This window comes from Alosa sapidissima, chromosome 5 (assembly GCF_018492685.1).
Source record: "Alosa sapidissima isolate fAloSap1 chromosome 5, fAloSap1.pri, whole genome shotgun sequence".
NCBI lineage: Eukaryota > Metazoa > Chordata > Actinopteri > Clupeiformes > Clupeidae > Alosa > Alosa sapidissima.
The window spans coordinates 23738641-23751166 of record NC_055961.1 but is presented as its reverse complement, the minus strand read 5'-3'; the positions used below and the strand labels follow the sequence as shown (position 1 = coordinate 23751166).

General features: G+C 42.8%; 1 protein-coding gene across 10 annotated transcripts in view; it reads right to left on the bottom strand.

The window, feature by feature from the left end:
* The window catches only part of npas2 (neuronal PAS domain protein 2), a 66673-nt gene that overhangs the window by 14836 nt on the left and 39311 nt on the right, over positions 1-12526 (bottom strand). For all 10 annotated transcript variants that reach the window (XM_042091789.1, XM_042091787.1, XM_042091785.1 and 7 more), the window contains 7 exons: positions 9062-9441; positions 8637-8693; positions 6982-7136; positions 6154-6245; positions 5023-5112; positions 3878-3998; positions 81-194 (listed from right to left, as the gene is read on the bottom strand). In XM_042091789.1, the coding sequence (XP_041947723.1) occupies positions 81-194; positions 3878-3998; positions 5023-5112; positions 6154-6245; positions 6982-7136; positions 8637-8693; positions 9062-9135 (703 nt within the window). In that variant the 5' untranslated portion in view covers positions 9136-9441. The remainder of the gene's footprint in view (positions 1-80; positions 195-3877; positions 3999-5022; positions 5113-6153; positions 6246-6981; positions 7137-8636; positions 8694-9061; positions 9442-12526) is intronic.

Here is a 12526-nt window from a genome sequence, read left to right as displayed (position 1 = left end):
TACCTGGACACTGTCCTGAGTTCACTTTTCCAATTTGAGAAAACCAAAAACATGTTCATCCAACCATATAAAACACCTACCATTGTTATGAAACTTGAAATCTCCGACGAATTTGACATACTCATAGGTCGGAGGCTCCTTGGGGTCAATATTTCCCCTGGCTAAGTGACAGCAAAACTCAATGTGTGTTTCACCTGAGAGACAGATATATATATATATATATATATATAGAGAGAGAGAGAGAGAGAGAGAGAGAGAAACACAGTATGGGGGAGAAGAGCAAAGAGGCAAGATTAGTTGACAACCAAATAATGCATAACATTTTTCTGTAGGTGTGTTAGTGATCTTCTCAGAGTGTGATCACTTTTCATTTCTCTGGGGCCAGCTGTCAAGAGGCGGTAAGTTTTAACTGGAGATTAGAGTGACCCCTGTCCTGCACCATCAGACTGCGAGATGAGATTAGGGATGAGGGGTTAAGGTACGAAGCAGGATCAGGAGTCAGATTAAGGTAGAACACTGAAGTTAACTCACAGGTGGCGAGTGCTACTGACAGGCCACAGATGATCAGTGGTACACACAGTATGTGTGTGTGAGTGTGTGTGTGTGTGTGTATGTGTGTGTGTGTGTGTGTGTGTGTGTGTGTGTGTGTGTGTGTGTGTATGTGTGTGTGTGTGTGTGTGTGTGTGTGTGTGTGTGTGTGTGTGTGTGTGTGTGTGTGTGTATGTGTGTGTGTGTGTGTGTGTGTGTGTGTGTGTGTGTGTGCGCGTGTGTACCAACACAGTTGATATATGTACTATGTAGTGAATTAGTAGACCTGTTCCAAGACATCGAAGACACAACATACATGTCATATGTACATGTAAGTAATTAACTGGTACACTTAATAGGTTTATTCCACTGTATCAAAGAGTAACAAGGTTGGAGCAGCACAGCTGTTACATGTACTGTACACTGAAGACAATGAGGCCTTGACTGGAGCTAAGAATGGTTTGTATATCAAATCTATCATGACCAGATTTACCCCATCCAGCAGGTCTCAGGTCAGGTCTTTGCCTCTGATGACAATTTAGGCAAATTGGCAAAGTTTTGTAAAAGCACTCAATATTACAATGTAACATATGTAGGTACTCACAAATACATAATGCAAGTACAATGATATTACCTGATAGTACATGTTGTTACACAGGTTGTACCACTGTACCTAATTAGGTAGGTACACTGTAACAGCAACACATTAAAATAAAGTGTTACCTATTATTATTATTATTATTATGTTTGCTTTTGGAATTCCTCTGCTGTGCACTACTCTCTCACCCTGGCATAGATTGGTGATATTGGCTCTCTTTCTCCTTCACCCATTACACCCCCCACCATCTCTCTGTCAGTCTCTCTATTTTTCCTGCTGTCCTCACTCTGTTTCTCCTTCTCTCTTCATCTCTCTATCTTTTTTTTTAACACTTTATTTAAAAGTTTTCCATAATACAATAATATGATACAATCAAACATCTCTCTATCTTTAATTCAGCCTCTTCTTTAGAGGGATTTCCTGTCGTAAAGCCATATAGATGAAACACTGTATAAATCATCTGCGTCTGCAGAACTGATATCCCAATAGACATAAAACACATATCCTCATCCAACTACTTAGATCAGGGGTTTTCAACCAGTGGTCCGCGGATATTGCTGGTGGTCCCTGACCATGCATTCAGTAATGTAGTTTCAATGTGGGAATCAGTATTTTTATTCAGTGGTGGTCCTGGGATTGCGTAATTAGTTTTGGTGGTCCCTGGTTCACAATCAGTTAAAAACCCCTGACTTAGATGATCATAAAAAACTTCAACAACATTTCTGGAAATGAACAAAGAACCATAACTGTGAAGTAACAAAATCCAATGACACTAAGTTATATGCAGATAGATTGCATGTGCAATAAATAAAACACTTGTCTTCTTTGGGAGTGTAAGTTTATTCTTCATGCTACATATAAAAAAAGCAAAAAAACTGTCATTATAAAATCTCTCTGGCTCTATCAGAGGAGAACCATTGTAGAGGGGCGGAGAGATTAAGGTCAGCCCTGAGCCTCTTGATAGGGTCAGCACTGTAGTCTGGATTACCGTAGCCACCATAACAGAGATTACCTGGCGCTGCCGTGCCGGACAACCAGCCAGCCACTAAAATTAGTCAGAGGCCCAATCATAGCACCGCGCTCGGTCAGCAATCCAATAAAGGCAAGCCACATCGGGCAAGGTGCTCTAAATTTACCCACAACATGTCCGGGGTCCTGGAAGGCGACGCGGGATGGACGGATGAGGGACAGGATGCAGCGCAGGGAGACATGGGACATTCCCAGGAAAGGACGGGGGTTTCTCAGGAGAGTCCAAAAGCGCTGGTGTAGGCTGAGGTGGAGTGGGGTGGGGTGGGGTGGTGTAGGCTGAGGTGGAGTGAGATAGGGTGGAGTGGGGTGGGGTGGTGTAGGCTGAGGTGGAGTGAGATAGGGTGGGGTGGGGTGGGGTGGGGTGGGGTGGTGTAGGCTGAGGTGGAGTGAGATGGGGTGGGGTGGGGTGGGGTGGTGTAGGCTGAGGTGGAGTGAGATAGGGTGGGGTGGGGTGGGGTGGTGTAGGCTGAGGTGGAGTGAGATGGGGTGGGGTGGGGTGGGGTGGTGTAGGCTGAGGTGGAGTGAGATGGGGTGGGGTGGGGTGGGGTGGTGTAGGCTGAGGTGGAGTGAGATGGGGTGGGGTGGGGTGGGGTGGTGTAGGCTGAGGTGGAGTGAGATAGGGTGGGGTGGGGTGGGGTGGTGTAGGCTGAGGTGGAGTGAGATGGGGTGGGGTGGGGTGGTGTAGGCTGAGGTGGAGTGAGATGGGGTGGGGTGGGGTGGAGTGAGATAGGGTGGGGTGGAAGACTACTTCATGGAGATTGTCTCTCAAGTGTGAGCAACCATGAGGTTGTGGAGTGTAGATGCAAAGTTATGCATGATTATGTAAAGTTAAGTGTGTGTGTGTGTGTGTGTGTGTGTGTGTGTGTGTGTGTGTGTGTACATCTGTATGCATAGAGTTTTAAGGGTCTCAATGCATATGACTGTATGTGAACCCAATGAGAGAGTGTGTGTGTGTGTGTGTGTGTGTGTGTACATCATGCTATTGCTACTGCTATTCTGCACCAGCCTCTACGTGTTTGTGGAGTTAAACACAGCTCTGAGAGGCGATGTCGACCCAAGGGAGCCGTTTGATGCTTAATTCATGAGGACGTTGCTTATAAATAAAAGTAAATGAAAAAAGCTGACATCAAACGGCAAGAAAGGTCAGTGGTGGTTCCTGACTCACTGTCCCAGTGCACTAAATGAAATAAAAGCCTGAGCTTGGCTTATGGGCGGAAATGGAGGCCTGGAGTATTGTAAAGTCCTATTAATAACCTTACAGCAGGAACCGGCCCTGAAGAGAAAAAAAGAAGAGAGAGGGGGGAGGAAGAGGCTCGAAAGAAATTGTCCTAAAAAGAACATGACGATCTTCATATTGGAGCTGCTGCTGCTACATACAGATTGAAGCAAATGCAAGAAAGACAGAAGAAAAAAAGAGAGTGAAAATGTAACCTCTGAGTACTATATATTCTACATCAGCCAGTGTATTAAGACTACACAAAAAGATGTTTCCCCTTAGCCATGTACTATTCAGCAGATAGAGAGCGGATAGATGCTAAAGACATAAGCCTCAGGTTATGACAGAGTGGTGACAACAAGACCAAGGAAAAATGTGTGGTGGTAGCAGCAAATGTGTTTGTATGGACACGTCCCAACCGTATGAGTATTTAGCATATGGTGTGTTTGGGTATGATGTGTGTGTGTGTCTATGTGTGTGTGTGTGTGTGATCATGGACCACTCACCATCAAGGAAATCTGCAGCAATGGGGTCTGTCATGAGCATGTGTGAGGAAAGCAACTTGTAGACCTCGGCATGCTCCCGCTCCGGGAGGAAGTTCAGAATGTTTTGGTCCACCATATCTGACTGGAACAAAACAGAGCACACCGCAGCATCACTGACCACGCTCACCAACAGGCCACAAAACACACCAAGGAACTACAATAACCATGATGCATCAGCAGACTCAAAGGCCACACCACAATCTATCCATTCCATCTGTAGCCGTCACTACAGGAGAATAAAGGGTTACCATAAATGACTGCTGTTGCTAGGTCATCTTTTGTTATGAGGAAAACGGCTTATACAACAGACCATAGCACACGTGCAAAATGTACACACAACAGTACACCTGAACATCAACAATCCCTATGATAAGCACACTAACCGCAAGGAACCGCTTAAACAAATATGCTATGACTGACCCAGCACAGAAAAAGAGCCCTCACCTATGCTAGGTTCCACAGACAAAAGCCGGTGGGTGTGAGAGTGCAGAGAAGTGCTCTCTGATCCCCCACATTCCCAAAAGCAGGATATTCTGGTACAGTTCTTAAGCACATTCATGTGACCACAGAATTATCTCCGTCAAGACGCGAACCAATAGAATGGCAAATGATATCTGCAAGACTGCAACAGGCACCTCATTTGTAAAGAAAGACCTAGAATTAATTTTATGGGAGTCATGTGAGATCTTATTTGAATTCAATATGAGTCGGCTATTAAAGAAACGGCATGGATCTATCTTCAGGGAATGATATGGATTTGGTGACCAAATTGAATATAATTTGAAACCCCAAGTCAATTGTGTGACAGACTAATAGTGAATTAAGTGTCTCCTTTCTTAGCTCGCTATTCAAATACTTCTTTGTTTACACTAGAATACATTCAAGTTTGGCTGAGATACAGCACAAAGGTCATAAGACTTATATGCTGTGTTAGACGTCAACGTTGCATTTCTACCACTGAACACTTATCATGGTCAGGACTTATTTTTGATGATCTACAGCAACTGACAAAAACTGACACATCAACAAACCTCCACAAAGGTTGTACATGTATTCATTCACTCATAATCTTCTTACCAACATAAAAAAAAAATGTTGGTGCTTACCGGTAAATGGCCAATTAATGAAGATACACTATCAGACACGTAGACGATGTTCCCATCTGTGGTGAGTGCAATGAGGAAACCATCTAAAGCCTGTTAGATGGACATGAACACACACACACACACACACACACACACACACACACACACACACACACACACACACACACGCACGCACATGAGACGTATCGCTAATGTAGTCATGTACAGACTTGATAGAAACACCCATAAGAGAAGAGGGAGTGTGAGGGAGAGAACGGTTAAACTGGACTATAACGGTCCAACTATATTTGTACTGCTGAGGTTATAGCCCCTGGGCACCAATATAACTCCATTGTGGTTCACTTAATGTGCACTAAACCAGCATCTGAGCAGACATCTAAGTAAACACCCGTGTGAATATTATTTGCCTGAGGGTAAAACCCAGCACACACCTGTGTGTGTGTGTGTGTGTGTGTGTGTGTGTGTGTGTGTGTGTGTGTGTGTGTGTGTGTGTGTGTGTGTGTGTGTGTGTGTGTGTTTGTATGTGTGTGTGTGTGATATCACAACTGTAAACTCAGCATGGTGGTCAACTGTGGCATACTGTCATGGTATGATGAGCACATATACATATGAAATTATATTAAACAATCAGAAACCAGTTAAAGCTTTATTCTATGCATACCTTCTTCACATTTGACTGTGGCACATTGTTAAAACGCAACGTTTTCAGGTAACATTATTAATCACACTATTTCAACGTTGATCCAGTATACAATTAATACATTACTAAGCCCCCATAACATCCAGAACAGAAGAAGTCAGTTATGATATGGACGCACAAGCTCAGTTTCAGGCTTTGTGTATTTGCTTTGACTACTGGTAGTTGCCCAAAGTATACTTCTCTTTCTCCATAAAGTAAACAATTACAATTCCACATTATTTACTTTCCATATTGGATCAGAGTGCATCACAGGAGTAAAATCTCCTTTTTGTGTTGCCTTCAGTTAGGCAGCATTTGACATTTAAGTCACACTGCTTTTTGCGTCACCATGTGTCTGGAAAGGCATCAATTTCACAGTTTAAACTGGCACAGGAACTGCTGTTGCAGAGACGCATAGTATTGTTGTTGATGTACTTTGTAATGTATTTTACCTCCAGCATCAACTGGGTGAACTCCTCATTGCTAAGAAATGAAGGTTTCCAGTCTTGTCTGATTTCACATGATTCTGTTTGAGCAGTGATCTCTGGAGAAGAGAAGAGAAGAGGAGAGAAGAGAAGGGTGATAGGGGGGAAAACGATTACAAAACGTAGTGTAAATAGGGATGTCTCCATGCCCACACTCAAATCTCTTGACAGCTTCAATTGATTCCCACTCAGCCGTGCACAAATCAGATAATCAGTAAGGATGACCTTCACTGATCTGATCACTGTTACTGATGGACTGGACCACTAACTGGACCAGTGATCTCACTTTTGGAACACAACAACACATCTGGACCCAACTTCAGCCCATCTGGAGCAAATCTGCCAGTGATGGGGCTATACCCACTGGTTTTCTGTTTTCTACAACTCATCTCTCAAACAGAGAACAACACTGCACCTTCCAATTTGAATCACTTTTGCTGAAAATGTAATTGCTACCATAAATACCAAATGTACATATGGACGTCTCCAGACATAACGGTGGTCCAGACATAGCAATCTGTTCTTTTTTTAGGAAATAGCTCTGACAATTTTCTAAGAGCCTTCACAATGATGGTCTAGAGTTGTCTCAAAACATTACTGCCCTACAGACTGGTTTAAGTGGGCAACAGCAAATTAGTTCACTGTCTGAAGTAAATTTATGCTGGCACAAAGTTTGGCATTTGCATTCAGTCTTACATGGGAACACACAGCACATTTGCCTTCACATTTGTCCAACTTCTCCCACCCTGACCACCTTCTCCCACCCTGACCCCACCTTTAGCCTCACACCCCCACCTTTCTGTTTCTGGAGGAAGTCGATGGTCCGCTGCAGGATGGTGGACTTGTCCATCTTGCGAGGATGGCCCTGCCCCTGCAGCATTGTGCACAGCTCCTTAATGAGCACATTGAACTGGTCTCTGCGCTTCTTCTCCGACTTGTTACGCGACGCTCTGTCCAGAAAGGAAAAGGAGAAGAGGAAGATCAGAAGACAGACAAGAGGCAGACATACAGCAGTGGAAGGAGGATATTGCCCTGAAGTGCAGCTGATTGGGCGGAGGCAATTGTTTACTTAAACCATGCATTGTCAGACTGACGTTGCCAGTTCATAATCACGTTGTCATAGACCAGTCACATCTGTCACAGCTCTCAGAACTGTAACATAGGCCATGTCCTATGCTTACTAGGTATCTGAATATCCTACCTTTAGAGAGCTAACATGATCATTAATGGTAATAGTGTTAAGAGATATATACTGTAGATAGATAGATAGATAGATAGATAGATACTTTATTGATCCCCAAGGGGAAATTCAAGTTTTTTTTTTAGATAGATACTTTAACATCGCTCACATCACTGAACACACACTCTGGGAATGACCTTTTATGACAGTATACATGTATGCCAAGACATGTTTCTACCATGGAAACAAGAGCGAGTTTAAATAGTGTGATGACCTATCATAGCACTTGGCCTGGTGAGGTGAGGCTGTCACTTCTTAACGATGATAAGCAGTGGCCTCTGGTTAGTATACTTTAGGCCAGCCCTTGCAGCTGACCACCTGAGTCAAAGCTGATTAAAAAGTCTACCCCACACTAAGCCAGCATGCTGCTGCTGCTCAGAGATGTCTACCGATCTTAACTTTGTTGCTTGCCGACAGATTTGTCTGATTATGCTCGTCACCCCACCTCTCTCTCTCTCTCTCTCTCTCTCTCTCTCTCTCTCTCTCTCTCTCTCTCTGCACTATTTCTGAGGTGGGCTGAGATAAGACTACCTTTTCGTCAGCTTTCATAAGGGTGGCCTATTGTGCTATGTGTGGAATGGGCAGAGACACTTTTCTTTTTAAGTAATGAAAGAGACACTACACTTCAAGTGCTAAACACCTCCAATAAGACCCACAGAACAGATCCTTTGTCATAAGGACACTCCAACAGAAAACAAACCAGCAACACACCTACCCATACAAACACACACAGCGGGTAAACAGTCACCTAATAACTTATTGGCACATTGATTCATGGAAATAGAGAACAAATTACTTCATAAAATAAATGCTAGTGCATGTTTAGGTCATTTATAACTAGGAATGAAGGAATTATTCACCTAAATTATGTGTGCCAGAATTGATTAATTAGTGTTTAAAGGATGTATACATATGCAGGGGTGCTGCTAGAAAATGTGGGCCCCCTGATAATATATAGTATTATTGTGGGGGCTCTCTGGGGACCCCCTGTCAGTGCTGGGCCCCCACAGCTGCACCCCTGTACATATGTATTTATTGTGTGCAGAGGTGGGAAGTAACAAGATACAAATCCTTAAGTACTGTTCTTAAGTAGCATTTCCTTAAAGAATTAAACCAGTGACCAGTTATGTCAGCTGTATTCTGCTCCAACATGGACCATCAGGAACACATACATAAGTCAGTGCATACACTCATGAAGAAATATTCAAACCTTTTTGCTCTGTCTTTTTCATCTTCATCCATAAGATCATCCACACAGCTGCTGGTGCTATGAAAAAGATACATGAATGAGTTTCCTCTTGTGTTCCATACAGTCAAATCTACAGTGCATTTTGCATTTTTGGTGGGGAAATTCCAGTACAATCTTCAAGGTTTAGAAAGTTAAGAAAGACATTCACAGAATGCTACATGGGAATGATTGCTTACTTGTAAGCCTTTTGAGGATAGTACAGATCCTGACTTTCTCCATATCACTGAAGGTATGCTGGTAGGATCTAACCCTATCATAACCTAAAGTGTTCTCATGGTATTTATTTACACATCAATAGGTTTAGTAGTCTAAAGAAGAACTGTTGAAGCAACATTTCTTTGTAATCCAGTTTTACTGAACACACTTCTCCAACTTCTGATACTCACTCCCATTCCCGCCGGCCAGACGGACAAAGGCCACCAAACTCGCTAAGATTGTCCATGCTCACGCCCTCTCCCATCCAGTCTCTTGGTTAAGGCTAGCGTATGCCATTCACGCTGGCTGTGCTGGCACTCGCCTGGAAACAGTGATCTGTATCTCCTCCCCCAGACCTCTGCTGGCTAGCAGGCTAACTTTTAGTCGCTGCCACCTAGCCAAGCTAACCGTTAGCCACTGTGCAGGGGGGAAGGGGGTCTGACACCACTGCGCTTGTGATTGAGCTTAGCAGCTGCGTCTAGTGCACTGACAATCTGCTGCCTGGGTTAGCCTTGAAGGTTGATCTGATGACCAGACTAACTCCTGAGATCTTCAACAGAGTCATGAGGACCTGTGAGAAAAGAGAGAAAAAGATAAAAACAGAGTTGGTTTAGGAATAGAGTGGACAATTTTCCATTGGCTATTGGGTTCAAAAAGTTGCCACTTCAACTGCTATGGCATTAATGGAAAGTATGAGACCACATTATTTTTAATCAATCTGTCAAAAAAGGCTACTATTGCATTCACTAATTAATCTCTCCCCCACTCCAATTCATTGCCTTCATTGACAGTTGATTAATTCTGGTAATATTGTACTTCTCGTGACCTGAAACTGATCAATACAAAGTAAGGGCCAGTTATTCATCTTGGCTACAGTACAATGATCAAACATAATCACAAGGACTTTTCATAAGTAGATCTCCCATAGGCAGCTGCTTTTTTCATCAAGTTAAGTGCAAAGGCCTCTGGTGCACACTAAGCATAAAAGGTTGGCCGTAGTGTTACACAAAGTGGAGAGTATACAGTAGTAGTGCCCAGAGCATGTTTATAACTCTCACCACATGCTTCATGAAGGGCTCAGCAAAGACGGCACTAAAATTAGACAGAACTAAATTAATGAATTACTTGCGCTACTTCATATTGAGTACATGCAGGTCTAGTTTCATCATGTTGACCTTCTCACATGTGAGGAAGCTCTCAGAACACCACATATAACATAACACTGCCAAACAGTGAAAACGTCAGTAGCATAACACAGCAATAAAGTGACCCTGAGTTTTGCAGCAGCCTTTGTACACCCCTGAAAATATAACTCTTTAACGTGGTTACTGGCAGATGAAAATAAACATTTGAGGCTTGCAAACAATGCAATCTTAATTAGAACATTTTATGTTTTATTCTCTGTGACTACAAGCTGAAACAGAAAAATTTCCATTGCAAGTGAAAGAAAAAATATTACGGAATATTTCCGTAATGTGAGATAACTCAGGGCTCAAAAGCCATCCAGGGCTCAAAAGCCATCCAGAGAAACAGACTTCTCAGTTGCAAAATTATCACCATCCCCCATCTTCTGCTCCCTGAGAGGCAGACGCCACTTCCCACAGGTGACTAGTTCAGCAGGATCTCATAATCTGTGAATATTGATAAGTGGTTTCTCTGCACAGCGATGTGACAGGAGCTGGCCAGGTGCCATCATGGCAGCAGTCTTCCTTGTCCTAATTTATAATTTAGTGGCTCAGGCGCTGTAATTGTATATTGTTGACCAACAAAAACAACTGAGGACCTAACAATTAAACAAACAAGAAAAACAAGCCGGAAAAAGGAGGTGGCAATTCTAAGGATTCCATCTTTTGCTTGTCCTTATTGCTTCAAATACTATGAGGAAACAGATACTTACTGGGAGTCATACACGTTCAAAAAGCAGAATTTAGCCTGGAACGTAACAGTTATATTACCAAAGTGTTATGGGGTATAAGGAAAAGCTTTGCATTTTAAATACAGCATAACGGTGTGAGTGTGTGTTCATTTCTTTGTATGTAAACTGTGTCTGTGTACATATGTGTGAGAGTATGTATGTGTTATACATCTGCAATATATTGTGTTCTCTGTGTAAACTTCAAGATTACTTCTTTTATCCCTTCTTAAATTCACAGCTTCCTTCATTGGCCCCGGGTTTGTGCTCCATTCTAAAATTGTTTCTACTGCATATTCTGCACAAAGTGACAAAAAGCTACCTGAGTGCAGAAAACCAGTCTGACAGCAAAAAACTGAACACTAACTCTCTTTAAGAAACACTGAATCTCATTGTGAGGAGATGCTAACATCTAAGCTCAGCAAGACACAGATTTCTTAGTTTTCCTGCAATGGCTAGCCAGTTCTTTCAGCTATCGTGCACAGCTGTTTGACCACTCTTAACACTGGCAGTGACCAGAAAAGCTAAACCCTGTTCGCAAGCGGAAACACCTGTGAAAATTAAGGTTCTTGAGGTTTTCCGAAGTGCAGTGGTTGTGCATTTTCCTGGCAAGATTTGGGCGCACTTGCTCCCTCGAAAGGCCTTGTTTGCTACTGACCACAGCTCTGCGGGAAACGGCAATGCCATTGCCATGTACTGACCATGAAGTTTGTTGAAATGAAGCTCAAGTAATGTAACGAGGAGGGACTGGTAGGAGCTACAAGGTGAATCCCCTCCAATGAAAAAATGGCTAGTTTCGGTCTGGCTATGGGCAAACTTGTCAAGGCACATAACTCCTAATTCATTGGCCCCGGGTTTGTGCTCCATTCACCCCCATAGACTGGAGCAAAGGTCGGTTTTCACTGGAAAGAGATTTCTATTCTTGTGTGCTCCAGTGGCTTCTGTTCATGAGCCCTATTTTCTTTGACTCCAGTGCCATAAGCATAGGCAGGACACTTCAAAAGAAACACAGAGGGTATACATCACAAGTAGTTTACTGTATATCAGTGGGCTTCAAAAATAGGACACTAAACTGACAAACAAAAAATCTAAGACATCCCAAAAAAATTCTGACTTTTGCTGTTTACAGTTTACTGCAACCATACCTATCATAAAAAAACATGCCCTTTGTTCTTTTTTGCTTTATATTCTTTATCATAAATCATTATTCCTCTTGTGTTCAGTGTTCCCGTATTTGTCTTTTAATGTGGTGACATGTGGTCTTTATGAAACTGTGTCTCTTGCTCAGGTCTCACTCACAGGAAGAAATAGGACAAGAAGAAGACAAACCTCAGCTATTGGGCTGACTGTAATCATGCCGTGACATGGAAACAGATGCTGTGGACATGCATCTACTGTATATTTGAGACCTCAGACCTGAAAAATTGTCAGGACACACTCAACAGGTATTTCCACTCAACCAAGCAGAGTAACAGCAACTTAATTATTTCAACAAAACCTCTCTGTGGCATGAACAAACTATAATCACCACCTGACTTCACCTGTGTTTGTTATTTGTTTTAAAATGGCTATTCAGGCTATTCAGTTGACATATGTTTAGCCTGAAGGATATTTGCCAATATGTTGTTTGCCATAATTAGTCAGGGGTGTGATATTAATGCCTATCAACCCATTCAATTGAGAGCAAAATGAGGGAAATGTGTTAGACATCCTCTATTAGCACCTCTGCCTCAGCACCAAGGCA